The sequence below is a fragment of the Ascaphus truei genome, chromosome 5 (genome assembly GCF_040206685.1).
Source record: "Ascaphus truei isolate aAscTru1 chromosome 5, aAscTru1.hap1, whole genome shotgun sequence".
NCBI lineage: Eukaryota > Metazoa > Chordata > Amphibia > Anura > Ascaphidae > Ascaphus > Ascaphus truei.
This window is the reverse complement of record NC_134487.1, coordinates 273,764,456-273,780,909: the sequence shown is the minus strand read 5'-3', so window position 1 is coordinate 273,780,909 and position 16,454 is coordinate 273,764,456. Positions and strand designations below refer to the sequence as shown.

At 44.1% G+C, this 16,454-nt stretch overlaps 1 protein-coding gene across 1 annotated transcript; it reads left to right on the top strand.

The window, feature by feature from the left end:
- Nucleotides 1-1,106: 1,106 nt before the first annotated feature.
- Nucleotides 1,107-15,530, top strand: RBM22 (RNA binding motif protein 22). Its single transcript, XM_075602098.1, has 11 exons — nt 1,107-1,275; nt 2,117-2,170; nt 5,447-5,476; nt 5,981-6,113; nt 6,906-7,006; nt 7,971-8,143; nt 8,720-8,920; nt 9,961-10,125; nt 10,573-10,661; nt 11,397-11,522; nt 13,022-15,530. Exons 1-11 carry the CDS (start codon nt 1,222-1,224, stop codon nt 13,147-13,149), a joined length of 1,254 nt encoding a protein of 417 aa, XP_075458213.1. The 5' UTR covers nt 1,107-1,221; the 3' UTR covers nt 13,150-15,530.
- The last annotated feature ends 924 nt before the right edge of the window (nt 15,531-16,454 follow it).

The following is a 16,454-nucleotide window of genomic DNA, read 5'->3' as shown; positions in this document are numbered from 1 at the left end:
AAGGTTGAGCTCAGACAGGCTGCTACGCTACCCCGCGTTCGCGCCTCTCTGCTGGGCGATGTGTGCTCATCCCAAGCAGACAGAAAAATTTCAAAAAAAGAAGAAACAAAGTGTGTGTGTGTGATCGGCTGGCGAAGTACATGTGACGCGGCTGGCGCTTGAAATTACAACTACAGTTGTCTACTTCAAGTCAACGCTGTACATCGCGGCCGGGTGTTGTTTTCTGTTTGAAAACTCAAACAAAAGCGTGGCGAACGTGCGCACGCAGACATGGCAGCCTGTCTGATAAGGCTACGGCCCCGATGCACGCGCGTCTGCCAGGCTAGCGGCGCGTGCAGCCGAGTCCCCCGGTCTGCAGGGGGAAAGAAAGGGGGGAGTGACGGGGACGCGCCTGTGATGTCACCCGGCAGGTTCATCTTCAATGGCTGAACCGCCGGGGGCTGTGGCCTAGCGCTCCGTCCGAGTCCTGATCTCAATTCTCTTGAGGGCAGGAGAAACTGTGGCCCCATTGCGGGGTGGCTCATGTCTCTGCAGCGTCCGCCACAGAGGGCGCTGCAGTAGCCAGCGGGGACATGGGCTTAGGGCTTAGGCCAGCTCCGTGACGCATTTACCACGCTCCCCCGCCACACCCCCAATTGGTCCGTAATATAGTGGGGGCAGTTATAGTTGGCTGTGGTTAGCCAGCCATTGTATGGGCCACGCGCGCACGGCAGTGACCATGGAGCCGGGCGATAGCGGGGAATACTCAGAAAACTAAGTATTCGCGAGTCGCGACGCTGTAATGTGTGTGTGTGTACAATGTTAAAATAAATAATTTATTCTCAACGTGTCTTTTTTTTATTTTAAAAATAAATATATAATTAATCGCGCTGCGGGCGCGCCTATAGAACAAGCCCAACTCCTGTAGCTAGGACACAGATCGCTGGGCTGCGGGAGCGCGCGGCCGAAGCTGGCCTAAAATTAGCGCATGCGCAGTAGAGCCCGTGAGAAATCGGTCCCCAGTGAGCATACCCAGCATAGTTCTCATCGGAACTCGAACTCTACGCGCACGCGCAGAAGTCACATTTAGCGCATGCGTAGCAGTGCACTCAGAAACCGGCTTCCCCCCCGAAACTATCGCGTGCGTCTCGTTTCCGCCGCTCGTCTCTATGATGACTTCCTGTGTGTGCTGTTATCGTGGTGCATGACGGGAGCTGACACGGGCCGCAGTGCAAAGCAAAGATGGCGACGTCTCTGGGATCCAACACGTACAACCGGCAGAACTGGGAGGACGCGGTGAGGGGCGGCATAAGGACAGCTGGGGATAATTCGCGTTAGGAGATGGCCTAGACTTGGTGGAGACCCCGCCGTATGCCGGGGAGGGAAAGCGCGCTAATGATGTACTAAGCACTAGGGTGTAGCTTCATGTGTGCATATATATTATTATATATGTGGCTGGCATGAGAATAAACCGAGAGGTACCTGCGTCATCTACAAAATGTAACACCATTTTTTTATAGTTTCACATTTAATATATTAATGTCTGTTTATTTTGGTATATTTCTATTTTTTTAAATCTCCTATTATAATAATAATAATAGCATGTTCTTGTATAGCGCTGCTAGTTTTGCGTAGCACTTTACAGAGACATTATGCAGGCACAAGTTTCTGCCCCGTGGAGCTTACACTCTATGCTTTTGGTGCCTGAGGCACAGGGAGATAAAGTGTAAGGTCACAAGGAGCCGACACTGGGAATTGAACCAGGTTCCCCTGTTTCAAACCCAGTGCCAGAGTCAGTCTTTACTCACTAAATAAAGGCATCTTCAGCCTGTCATATGGCAGCAACAACCTCCTGCTCACCACTATGGGCGGCGTGCTAGGGTTGGCAGCATCGCGTTCTAGGAACGTCGTTCTGCAACGTAAGAAATCACGTGATCCTCGGTTGAGTCGCATTAGTGGACATATTGGTACAGGAACCATGACCGTTTTTCAATTACATCGATTGTAAGACATGTCCCGATTTCAGTAATGTGAAAAAGTGCGTCTTAGAATAGAGGACATACGGTATTTGTTTCTTGGCGGGGATTAGTACATGCTTCATCCATCTCATGAATAGTATTTTGTTTGCTTTGTGCAGGACTTCCCAATCTTGTGTCAGACATGTCTGGGGGAGAATCCTTACATCAGGATGGTATGTATTGGTTATTGCAGCTGTCGTTATCTTTATTCTACTTTATATATGGACTGCAGTCTGGTGAGACCTGTGTTTTTCTAGCCATGTGGTTTTTTTTTTTTTTACGATTTTGTAGTTCCAATAGTTTAGGGGGCTTTATTTTACAGATGTTTTGTATGTGTTTCACAAATGGTCTCGTAATAACTCAAGGGCAAAATACTAAAAATGCAGAGAATTAGTTCACTCTAATCCATGGGTGCACAAACTTCCTGCGCTGGGCCCCCCTGCCTACTTTACCCCTGTCGCGCGCCTCCTCCCCCCCCCCCTGCGGCGTGATATGACGCCTTGGGTCATGTCACGTGACCCACAACGTCTCCATGGCAACAGGCATCAAATGATGCCGCGGGGTCATGTCACACGTTGTCATGGAGACGAGTGGACACGGAAACCGGGTAAGTGAGCCGCCCCCCAGTTTGAGCACCACTGTGTAATCCATACTACTCTGATGATAAATTTTCCAAGGTCAATCACAATGATGCAAGGGTAACAAAGATAATTGAATGGCAAAATAATATATACAACACCACTTTACATGAACCTCTTGTTTAATATATCGTTTGAACAATACCAACATAACTGTCTAGGGCTGGCAGCAAACAATATAGATCTCTTAAAACAACAGAATGTGTTTTTATTCTTTATTTTTAAAGTTTGAAGCACGGGGTCTCTGGAGCTGAATTGTTAATTTCACAGCCAGGAATCCCCTGTTCCCCGTTATACATAACTCCGTAGGGGGAGCCGATAACAACTTTGCATGTTTAAAGATCCAGGTAACGCGAGCTGCAAGGGATGACGTTGTGGCTTCCTATTGGCCTGTGGGACATTTTGAGCCTCCTTTTCAGTAGCCACACGCAGTACAGCCGGAGCTGCTACCGCCACCCTTTAACAGTTCAGCTCCGGAGATCCTCTTCGTGTGTGTGGTGTGTGTCCCCGTCCCAGTAACTTTTTTTTCTCTCGCTACCATAACACTCCAGCAACCTCCTTGTATGTAACTGCAGCTTGTTTATTGTAGCAGTGCTGTTCCCAGGTCTTCTCAACTCCATAATGTTTATGTAGAATCCGACCAATGCCGTTGTAACTGGTATCCTTTTTCAAAGTTTCTTTATAAATTCTTGTAGCTGTATTGATGTCATAGGTTGTGATCTTTTGTGACCAACATTAGAGCTCATCATACATGAAATTATAGTGTATGGAGCAGGGGGGCGCTTGCTGGATTTTTCGGGGAGGGCGCGCGCGAGGCGGTTGCAGAGGCCCCACGCTCTTCCCCACTACATTTAATTGAAATGCCGGGGGATCACGTGAGGCTTTTGCAACTCTACCGTGATTCAGATGGCTGGTGTGATGCGTCGCTATGGCAACATGGCATCATGTGGCGTCATTTGACACCGACCAGAGTTGAGGGGGGCGCGAGCAGTGAAGGGAGCAGGCAGGAGGACGCAGCTTCAAAAGTTTGCGCACCCCTGGTATAGAGCATTGGTGGGCAGCATGTGTCCCTTGGGGCTTTACCTGTGACCCCCAACTGCTGGCCATTCCAGAGGCCCACTCCCTATCTTGTGCAGAAGGAATGGAGTTGTTGCTGGTGTGGATCATAGCTTGTTCCTGACCCCATCAGCAGCCTAATGACCGTGCTAATCACTAGTTCCCAGTGAGAGTAGTGGGATTGTTTTCATCGGCACGATGGCATTAAGAAGCTGACTGGATGGGGCATAATGTAAGGAATTTGTGTGCTCTTTTGAGCATGATGCCTACCACCAGGGATGGAAAAATCCTGGTCGGCCGGTACCTAAAATCTCCCCCCGGCGCCTTTGTTGCGCTGACTGACCTGTCCGTCACCACCACGACCGGTAATAGTGTGTCTGATCCTGCTTCACTACCGTGATATCAAAGCAGGATCTGGCTGACTGGTCAAGTCACCACCCCTCTAGCTGGGGGAAGTCAGAGAGCAGGAGGTTGAAGTGTGTATGTATGTCTTTATTTATATAGCGCCATTAATGTACATAGCGCTTCACAGCAGTAATACACATGACAATTTATATAGATAACAAATAATATAAATAATACATAAAGAGGAGTGCTTCAGACATAAAAGTAACATTTTGGAAAAGGATATATTATATAACCCATTTTGGGCGATGTTACAATAGATTAAGTAAAAAACTTTCTTAGAAACGAGGTAACTGGAATGTTATGTGGGTGAAGTCTCCTTCTCCCCTTGTGCAGTATGCGATTTAGGACTTAAGGTGTTAAATGGTCCCTGAATGCTTGTGATGTAAGGGTATGTGTGTGTGTATGACAGTGTCGCCTTTTACTTCTTATCCATTTTAACATTGTCCCCTATAAGCTTATGCCTGTCGTATTACACAGCTTTTCAGCACAGCCTGGGTTAAAGTGCATAGCAAGCAAACCTCCTCGCAGACAGCGGTTTTGACCCTTTTGTGTTTCATCAGTAGTGCAAGGTTGGTTGCTGGCTATGCAACGTGAAGCTGATGCGTGGGTATAACAAGACGTTAGTAAAGTTATGGTGGGTAAAAAAAAAAAAAAAAGACAATCCCTCCACCGTACAGTGAATAAAAATCCAACTTGTGAGCAACTTCACGTGTCAGACAGGTCTGCAACACTGTCTTTCCCCAGTATGTCTTGCCATACAATGCTTTCACTGCAGCCAGGGATTCTGGGTAATGACATGTAGATGAGCACAGCTGCACATTTTTTAATTTAATACTTCATTTTCATGTGTAGGGATGACTGGAACTTAACCGTGCTGGTTTTAGCTCAGGAGGGCCCCATGTTTGAATTATGTAAATACACATCAGTAGGCAAGTTGAGCTTTAATTTACCTTGGATTATTTTTGCTACCGTTGACTGGATTTTTTTTATCTCTGGGTTTGCAGAACGATATATCATTGTGCAATGTTTCTTACTGCACAGCACTGTGCTTGAGAAAATGAAGGTTAATATTGCAAACCATGGCCCAATCCTAGTCCTTTTGGTTTGATTGGCCATGGATGTAACTGAATTGTCTCATTCTTCACATGCGTCTGTGTGTTGCTGACATGCAGGACACATTTGATACTGTACAGCTCTGCGGTTTGTATAGTTCTTAAAATAGGCTGATTGGATATTGAATGTAACCCATTAAAGTAACACAATATTATATAACCCCTGTGCCATGGGTTGTAATGTGTTCTGCAAATTCTCTGTAGTAATGTTGTGCGATATATATATTTTTTTCAGACCAAAGAAAAATATGGCAAGGAGTGCAAGGTAAGGCAAATTCCTGACCCAGAGAGAATAGGGTAGCATTGTATCCTATGAAAAGCGTGTAACATTGCTGTTCTATGGTCTTTCTGTATGTTACTTTAGAAGCATTTGGTTTCATGCCATCTTCCCTTACAAAAAATAAAGGAACGCACTAATGCCAAGCAATCGGGTATCTTCCGATTATGTTGCATCTTGGTTCATATGTCCTCCGGGAGAGCTGCTGGTATCTAAAATGTAAATGCAGCAACGACCATCTGCGTTGATTCAACAACTGGATTCTCACTAAAACCAAATATGTATTTGGCTGATAAAATAGCAGCAACATGATATTGTTTGCCATATTCATATAAGTCCACATAAAGTAAAGTTCAACTTGCAAGCAAGACTGCATGGTCCGTGGCTGGCGAGAGTTGTCGTGCCCCACGTGACTGTTTTGCAGCACTAGCAGATTTGTCACAGGGCCCCGCCGTTCCTTCTGCATCTCATGACTTCCTCACTTGTTTGCAGATCTGTGCTCGTCCCTTCACAGTATTCCGCTGGTGCCCTGGAGTGCGGATGCGCTTCAAGAAGACAGAGGTGTGCCAAACCTGCAGCAAACTAAAGAATGTCTGCCAGACCTGTCTGCTGGACCTGGAGTACGGTGTGTGACACATGCTTCTTCTGCTAGCCTTGTTTTATTAGAACGGGCCAGCTTGTTGATGTACCTTTCACTAGCCAATGAACATTCACAATTGGTCTATCGGGAGAATTGTGGCAGCAGCAAATCAATTTCTTGAAATATTTGGGGTTCAGACATTTCACTAGACAAGTGATCACCGACAGAGGTGTAGTTATATTTTAGTAATACAAGTCTTGCTGTACTTGTAGCCAAAGGCAATACATTGAAAGCCCTGTCCTATCACCTATAAAAGCAGTGCTTTAAGATCATTCCTTGATGGCTTGCTACAAGCCAGGTTTTTAAGATTTCTGCAACAGATGCTTAACAAATTAGCCCAGCCTTAATTGTCATTAGGACCATATGCTTGGGTATGTATTGCCTTAAAAACCTGGGCTTTCGAGGTAGCCATTGAGGTCCTCTGACCTAAGGTGGTAATGTGAAATGTCTCCATTGTGAACTTTTGGTGGTTGACCATAAAGTAGTCAGCTAGCAGGGGGATAAGAGATCATTGTTGCTCTGCATTCATTGTTCTAAGTTTGTCACAATTGGTTTTAGAAGAGCCCTACTTGTTTAAGATATGTTGGGCAATGTGGACCCAATATGCTAAAGGAAGACAAATTAAAAAGTGCAATTGTATTAAATATGCCATGAGTTTGCGAGTGTGCTGTGATATCCTGTACGTGCTGTGTAATTCATCAAAAGTTTGTTGTATGGGTAGTGTGATTATGTAGGGATCCATCAGCTCCTAACTCTCTCGCATACATATATCCATAGGTTTGCCCATTCAGGTGCGTGACGCGGGGATATCCCTGAAAGACGATATACCTAGATCTGACGTGAATAAGGAGTACTACACCCAGAACATGGAGAGAGAGGTATGTGTCTGGACAGCTACTTGTATCCAACACCCCTGTATGATGTGTGTAAATGAGCACTTGAAGCTTGGCCTGGCTTACCTGAAACTTTGCATAAAATAATGTAGGTTGGTACTCGGTGTGACAACACAACTCCACACTGGGTAACACTAGGGTTGAACTGGCAATATATGAGAAGTACATTGTACTTTGTAATGCTGCTTTAAAGGAGCAATCCAAGATTTGTGGATTTTTTTATTTTTGGCGTATTTAATATTTTTTATATAGACTTGAAGCAGAGTGTCTCCGGAGCTGAACTCTTAATTTCAGTTCCGGGGACCCCGTACTTCCAGAGATGCTTACCTCCGAAGTAGTTGCCGGCAAGCAGGGCTTTCAGGTTTGGAGCTCCCTCGTCACATGGGCCAGTAGGAAGCCGCACCGATGTCACGGCTTCGTATTGGCTCGCGGGGCCTGAGATCTGAGCAGTAGACATATTGTGAACCCTGCTTGCCGAGGAGAGCGGCTACCGGCACCTAATTCGCAGGTAAGTATCTCCGGGAGCTGGGCGTCCCCAGAGCTGAAATTAAGAGTTCAGCTACGGAGACCCTCTGCTTCAAGCCTGTATAAAAAAATCCTCCCCCTTGGATCACCTCTTAGTCTTTAACTGAACGGTTATAGGCTGTCATTCCATTTCTCGTTAGCTTTAATTGATCTGATGAAAATAAGTTTCCTTTAACAGCAGATAATTGATTTGATATCCTTTAGAACGTTTAAATCTGAGCAAACAATGTCATTCAACATGCTAATTGAACAACGTCATTGGCAAACCAGTTTGAAAACAACCTTTTGCATATACAGCACCTGGGAGCCTTTTCACTCGAGCGGTTCCCCACTTTGTGGAGTATGATGACTGCCACAGTATAGAAAGGCAATGTGTGATATTTAAGGGAGTGCGGCAGACTAAATCCTGCACTTTCTCCTGCAGATCGGGAACACTGATGGGACGCGGGCAGTTGGTGTTATTGGCAAAGCCACATCTAGCAGCGACATGCTGCTTAAACTGGCCCGCACCACCCCTTACTACAAACGCAACCGACCCCACATCTGCTCTTTCTGGGTGAAAGGAGAGTGCAAGAGAGGAGAGGAGTGTCCATACAGGTAATGTACCCAAAGACAACAAAGAGGTAGCAAGGGATGTTTGCCAGTACAATTAATGTTCGTGTAGGAAGATACTCGTTTGGTATTGGGAGGGGCAGAGGAAGAGAAAATTGTCAGTCGAGGAGAGAAGGTAATTCCAAAAAGATATTTTAGGAATTCCAACACAGGTGAATGCCTAGAGAACTGGTATCTCGTCAGAAAGGTCTCTGTGACTGAAGATCAGAAGAAGGGTGTCCCACCCCCAAAGCTTCATCTATAATAAAGCTGAAAACTCAAGTACTTTACTGCCTGAATGCCACTGGTGGCATCTCAAATTCTCATAATTGGTGTGCTTGTTATCTCTGATGGTGGTTACATAGAATCACTAGAACTGCTTTTGGCAAAGGAGTATGTAAGATTTGTGGTTCTTAGGGGCTTATTTTATATGATCTGAAGCTACCGATCGGCTGTTTTCGGCTGAAATTCCCTATTTGCTTCAATGGAGAATTTTTGCTGAAAATGACCCGATCAGCCACTTAATTTCTACTTACCACCGACCTCCACATAATAACCATTCTCGTTTTGGGCTTTTCTCAGGCACGAAAAGCCCACTGACCCTGATGACCCGCTGGCAGATCAGAATATCAAAGACCGTTACTACGGCATCAATGACCCGGTGGCAGACAAACTGCTGAAACGGGCCTCCACCATGCCTCGCCTGGACCCGCCAGAAGACAAGAGCATCACCACCCTCTATGTGGGAGGCTTGGGAGATACAATCACTGAGGCAGAGCTCCGGTAAGTGCAGGGAAGATGGTTCAGTTATTCATTGTCAACAGGTTATTGATTGAACCTGTAGCTTCTGTAATGTATAGGGCCCCCGTTTGGACAGTCAGAAAAATAGCATAGTCGTAAAGAAAATAGCGCAGTGCTATCGCCGTTTCAGAAAGTAGACCTCAAGCTAGAGTTCAGGAAAACGGTCACAAACAACTGTTCTTAAAATATTATAACAAGGTATTGGATTAGTGCCATTGTCTGGGCATAATTTAACAGTTTTGTACAATCATGCCCGCGCGTAAACATTTGTATTAAAAAAAAAAAAATACGCGTTACTTTAGCGCTGCAACATCATGACAGAGAAAAGCAGCCAGCATGCTGAAAGGAAACCCCAAATGTAAGAAAGGAAGCCAAAGTGCTCATTGAGTACATTCTGGAGCATGAAGACAATCTCTTTGAGAAGGCTCCATGAGCATTTCGGGGTCAGATAAAACAGCCATATGGAAGGACTGCCTACAGAAGCCTACCAGGCGCTTGCGTATGGAAACGGCAATTGCAGCCATGGCTTCACAAAAGAACTGCTGGAAACAGTGTGTTCTTTATAGTGTAGTAAAGTTTGTTCCTGGTTCTTGTTGGCGCTTAATTAAGAACAGCCACTACTCGCATACTAAATTGGCTGCTAATATAAAAGATGTGCAATTTAACACGGGAAGGCTCACATTGAGCTCATTTTAAAAAATCCGCTTATCAAGTCATTAAATTAACATACCCATGTTAACAGTGTTTTGCGCTTCACTCTGGCAAATGGGGGTCTTATTTTTATGAGGCACAAACCGCCTTTTTAGCGCCTGCTCAATGAGTTCGTGCCAAGACTCGACTGTTGTTGGAGCTCCATGGTCCAGCTTCTGAAATTGGAGGAGCTGGGAGAATGTTGGAAACCTTTAAGTTGTCTGGAAAAAATTTGAATGGTTGAAAAGATTATAACAGATCTGTCTAGCTTGGCTACTAGAGGCCATACTTATCAATGCCTGATGACTACATTGTCTATTCCATTAATACAGGAGTCACTTCTACCAGTTTGGCGAGATTCGGACGATTACAGTGGTACAACGACAGCAATGCGCCTTTATCCAGTTTGCCACCAGACAGGCGTCTGAGACGGCAGCAGAGAAGTCCTTCAACAAGCTGATTGTTAACGGGCGCCGGCTCAATGTCAAGTGGGGAAGGTGAGAGAATGAGCAGTGAGACCACCAGCACGCACAGGCAAAGCTGCTTTTATATCCGCAGAACTTTATAACCAATCCTTTTCCTGAACCCCAAAGAGTCGTGACAGTCCTTTTATTATAGCCACAATGTATATCCTGCTATTTATACAATTTTCTTATTGTTAGAGTATAAAACGTCCATGTATATTACTCTGACGTCTGAATTTTATATCTGCGGCTTGCCTTCTATGCTGTCGTTTATGTTCAGCAGGGAGGCAGTCATGAGCAAAACGCCCGTTATAGCATCTGTGTTTATGAATGGATTATCACTAAATATAACACTTATTAGTCTTCACTACCACCGGTCTTTCCAGTACTGGAGACTGTGGTTACTGTCTATTTAGTATAGGCGCAAACAGCTTTATTTCATGAAAAATGTAACGTTGTACTTTTTTTTTTTTTTTCCAGGTCCCAGGCAGCCAGAGGAAAGGAAAGAGAGCGAGAGGGTATCACTGATACTGGCATGAAACTGGAGCCTGTTCCTGGTCTCCCTGGAGGTATCTCTAACTCCTTTAATATGTCACCATTTTCAAAGCCAGGCAGCTTGTGTGGGGAGACCCTGTGATGTGTTAAGTAGGGCTGGCGGAGCAATCTGTTGCCATTAATAATGTTACTTGCAGGCCTTCTGAGCACCTTTCATTGGAAAGAGGACATTGGACTTGTATCATGCTCACCTAAAACAATATATTTTCTTATATCCATATTTACATCATTTATTTTAAGTTCTGTCCTGTAATGTACAAGTAATCACATTTAGGTTTGGGCTTACACTGCAAGAGCTGTCCATATTTCTCCCACTAAATGATCTTGCACAGCGCGTAGGTTAAAATCTCAGATTTGTTGCACTAGGAGTCGCTGAAATAAAATCAGATCTGTAGATTTTAAACCTGTATTATGTGGGCAAACTGCAGGTAATGCTTCAATTTCTCCGTGCACTACCCTGGAATTTAAGATTGATTCATTCATCAAAATCTATAGTTGGGTTACACACTTGGTAAGCAAAACCGTGTATGGTATAGATATAGTGGCAAGATTTTGTGTGTGAAATTCATAGGTTAAGACGTACATCTATATATCTGCCAAAGTGGGAGATTCTCCACTGACTTAAAAGGGGAATTTTCTGCCGATCAGCCACTATGGTGAATATAAAGTAAGCCCCATAGTAAGGTAATGATAGATTGTTGCATCCAGTTCCTGTTTTACCAATGCCTGCTTTCTTGTGGTTTCCGCAGCGCTGCCGCCCCCACCGACAGAAGAAGAATCTTCAGCTAACTACTTTAACCTCCCGCCCAGTGGAGCGCCTGCCTTGGTGAACATAGCGCTGCCTCCCCCACCTGGCATGAGTGGCCCACCTCCAGGTAATTCCCAATTCCATGCACATTTAATGCCATTGCAGACTCCTACCACTCACTGGCAGCCCTCTTTACAGTCCTGCATGTTGGCTCTGTTCTTCCTCTGGCTGCGTGATCACAGCCGTACAGACAAGTAATGTATTGCAAAGGAGTTAAAGCAGAGTTTTATATTTGGAATGCAGTCTCCCTCAGCTGATGACATTACATGGCCTACCTATGAGATTTTTACCTTGAGGGTCTGACCTTCTGTAGGAGAAGAAGCATTAGTAGGGATGTCACTGCATTTGAAGCAGGGTTGAATGCAATTATCAACTGTGTGTGACTGTGCTCATGTCATACTACCACTCTGTCAAACAAAGTCTTCAAAGTGCAGGTGACCTCTAGGACAGAGGTACAAAGTAGAGCGCTACTCACAAGTTCATAATGCAATTCATAATTTATTGTGATTGCCAAGGACAGAGGAGGAACAGCGTTTTTGGTCCCACCTAATTGGCTGTCACAATAAATGAAGAATTGCATTATGAACTTGAGTAGAGATCTACTTTGTATCTCTGTCTTAGAGGAGACCTGCATTTTGAAGAATTTGTTTCTGTGTTGTGTTGGCTGCACCAGCAGGTTTCTCCATGCCTGAAATACAGAAAAGAAGGGGGAGCACAGGTTGAGGGATATTGGGGGTAATAAAAATGAGGTGATTGAGTTTCAGTGTGTAAATCCTCGAACCAGTGATATTGAGGGTAATAAAGTATAAAATAACAAACACTTACACAGCCTTGTGCAAATGTCGCATCAAGGTTTCTTTTGTTCTTCTTTATTCTTCTGGTGTGGTGTTCCTTCTCCTCTGGTCCAAGTTGTGGCTTTTTCGATTTGCCTGCGGCTCTTGATTATGATATCCCCCTCAGAATAAATGAACAGATGTTAAGGGACAGTGCAAACATTAATAATAATGCCTGACTTCGGTGATTGAAAGAGTATATATAAAAAGCAGAATGAACTGCAAACACTCACACGGGCAAGTTTGAATGTGGTCTTTAAGGAGGTATCTTTCCTCCTCTTCACTGTTCTGAAGGTTTGAACAAGAACAGATAAATATTGCATGACCATGTAAAAAGGTGACACTGTTCATTTGCATGACATTACCCAGAATCCCTGAATTGTATGCTAAGATAGAATGATGAAAAGCAGGGTTGCAGTCCTGCCCGAGACATGTGAATGTGCTCACAAGTGATATTTGTATTTGCTGTATGCTATACGGTGGAGGGTTTTTGTCACTTGATTTACCCACGCTAACTTATTTAATGTGTGCATGACTATGGGATTTTAAGCAGACTGCAGTACGTTGTAGGACTAATGTCTGTATTGTGCTACAACAAAAAACACTAAACTTTGTGGATTATGTGATTATTGTGCGGTTAATGTTCTGCTTCATATAGCAATGCACTGTTTACTCTCTAGAACTGCAGGTGTTGGAATCAAACATGACCATGTATTTTTTTTCTGTTCTGCAGGATATGGCCATCACATGTTCCCTCCCATGGCACCCCCACCCTTCTTGCGTGCCCCAGGGCACATCCACTACCCCTCTCAGGATCCCCAAAGGATGGGTGCACATTCAGGCAAGCACGGCAATGCCTAACCTATGGATATCCTTCCTCCTAATGAAGCTTGGAAGATGGTCGACAGCAGTGGCAGTGTGAATGTTGGGACACGTCTTTTTAACCATATGAAAACCACAGGGGTTTGCAGCTCAGTGTTTATTAATGTACTGCAGACTCTTCCGGTAGCAGAAGAATTACATCCGTGGTGGGTAACATGATCTACTTAAGAGGCTGCACATGTGCGGCCCTTGAGCCATCAAAAGGGCCACACAACATATTACATGCAAAATATTCTAAATGTGAATGAATTGATAACATTCACTAATATTCAAGTGAGAATTTTGGTGATTATTCTAGACCTGTAGCTTAACACCGAGGCACAATCCATCCAAGGAGTGAAGGAAGTATCTGTTACCCCCCCCCCCCTCCCCCCCCCAACTGCAGCAGCTTCACCTGTCCCAGACTGCTGCCTTCTGTTCGTCTTTTTGCGGCAACCCCTGTGCTGCTCGACCCCCTGCAGAATATGAAGGGAAATCGCGTGACGGCGTCAGTGGGGCAGGGTCTGGGGAGGACTTCAGCGTGAAGAGAGGGCAGCTTTTTGGGGGGCACAGGAATGCTCTGCAGGCCACATGGGGCTGCCTGTTGCCTGCCAATGAATTTAAATCGTTGCTATTACCATGGAGACAATGCCTTTTTTTTTAATCAGTCTGGAAACATTTGCAGTAGGCGTTTATTTTTTACATTTTGGTTTTAAAATAAGTATCAACAATTGACCTCATCTTCTCTTGTGGAAAACCTCCTACCTAAGTGTAAGATTCCCCAAAGTGCTAGAAGCTCAGATATTGTCCTTCCACATGCATCAAAGTGTAAAATTGACAGGCCCATCTCTTTATAACCTTTTGCCATGCAAGGTTTGAAACATTACCTTTGTTTAGTTCACAGTTCTTTTTTATTATATATATTTTTTTTTATATAACCTTAAAGAAAAACCTTTTTTTTTTTTTTTTTTTAAAGGGAACACTTGTGACATTTCCAGACCTTGTCTGTAGCTTCCCCATCTGCTGCTGTAAAGATGCTTCCTCCTACGCTGCATTTTCATTGTGATTTTTATATACTTGCATTGTGACCTTCTCATGGAGATTTTGATCTTGGAGAAATAAAGCTGTTTCTTAAAATAAAAAAAATGCCATGGTGGTTTTCCTAAAAATAGTGTTATAACTTGTCTGATTACTGAGATTGAAATATTATTTGCTACATTCTTTACCAAGATGTTAAATATATTTAACGATGAACCAGAGCATTATTTGGTACCGGTCATGTGACCTGCTATTACTGTATTACAATTACAATACTTTGCTGACTGCACTTTTAATTGAGTGCTTTGGTCAGCAGCCAGGCAGCACTGGAGGAATTTCTGTCCCTCTAAATGTTTAATCCACTCGCTCTGTTCTCATTCTTTATCCTAGCACGGGGTGATGAATATGTTATGTCAATATCAAGTATCAAACCTAATAAGGTTTTTACGCGTTGATGCAACTTGAGTTCTAATTCTAAGATCCGCTCCCATGTTCTGCAATTAACCATTGTTCTGTGTCTTCCATTGCTCGGCTTTATAACTTCTGTGTTGCAGGAGTTTAGAGTTTGGGGAAATGAATGATTGAAAGTTCAAACCCTGCTGTGTTTTGTGGTGCCATAGTCACACTTGACCATACTTCACACTTATTACAGTGCAGGGCATAGTGACTGATCATGTTTGGATGGCACAACAAATTGGTTAATATCGGTTATGATCTCACATCCTTTAAAAATTGGCAATATGATTTAAAAACAAGCATGCTTCAGTTGACTAACTGAGAACTGTATTGTAGAACAATATTAAGTGACCTCTTCCTCTGTACAACCTCTATTCTGTGCTATAGAATATACTGGGGGGAGGGTTTATTTGACTGAAATGTTGGTTTTATCCAATTGTAAACTCGCCCATCTATCATATGCATTTAAGGAAAAGGAATATTTGTTTTTTCTAACATGGGCACATTTGTATTTTTCCTGCACATAGGCCATTTCTGTAAGATTTCACAAAAGATGGGTTTTTAAAGGTAATTGCTATAGAGAATATTGGATTTACTGTACATTCCCATGAGCATCAATGGAATTCATGTCGGGTTCCTCTCCGTTCATTGGGTTGTCATACCTAAAAGTTACATTTAAGACCAAATTCTACTTTACTAGTTAAGGGAAATGTTAACACAACCTGTATGGCTCCTGCTTTCAAGGATGTATGGTTGATTGGATCATATGTATGTTGGAGCTGTTTGTCATTTATAGGAGATGGATGTGAAATGACCAAATCTGTGCATTATTGGTGGTATTATTAAAAAAACAACTTTCAGTAAATTAAAATTTCTCCTTTTTGTCACCATGCATTGTAGTTCAGTTATTCTGTAGCATCTCTTCTACTCGTTGTCTAGTATGATTTATTTTTGTAAACCTGCATGATCCTCATGGCTATTTGTTATTTTCTATGAAAGTGACGTTGATAAAGAATGGTGTAGTGTATTAAGAAAAATAAATGTACCTTTGCAGAAGCACCCAGAGGCCTAACCTACAAAGAATGCAGAGGACCAGAACCCGAAAGGACCACATCCTCTTTACTTGCTTATTTTCACCATCTGCAGTTGCTTGTTCTTTCAAGCAAATGCTACAGGTCACAGCCCAACAAGGCTTCATGAATAAGCTCCTTAGCACTTTACAGGCTACACATGGTAGCACTTTAGTGATACAGATATTTGATAAAATGATCATACACAGGTAATGCTATTTATCACATGGCAGATGGTACTGTATTATCCGCAGGGTTGCCGACAGATTTTGTGGGGCCCAGGACTAGTTTTAACCGCCCCCCCTCCCATGTTGTCGGCCTTCTGAATGCGCAACCCCACCCCCACCCATGTCACACCTCGCAAGCCCCCCTCTATTGCCCCTCCCGATGCATTTCTTTTTCCCCTATGTCTCATTCTTACCCCCCTCCCTCACACACTCTTCCTTACACCCTCCTGTCCCCTTCAATTACCTCACTCAATCCCCCCTCCCCCTCTGGTTACACGCACACTCCTCTTCTCCCCTCCAATCCATACAAACCCCCCCCACCTGATAATACATGCAAACAGCCCCTCCCCCCAAAATATATACAAGACACACCTTGGGAATGGTCTCAGGATGATGGGCCCCCAGCTCTCCCCAACTGTGGGCCTCACTAAAGCTGGTGTGCGCTGGCCATCCCTGATGCTGGAAAGCTTGGCCCAGCTCGCGTGCATTGGGGAGAGGCCCTGCACTAGACAGT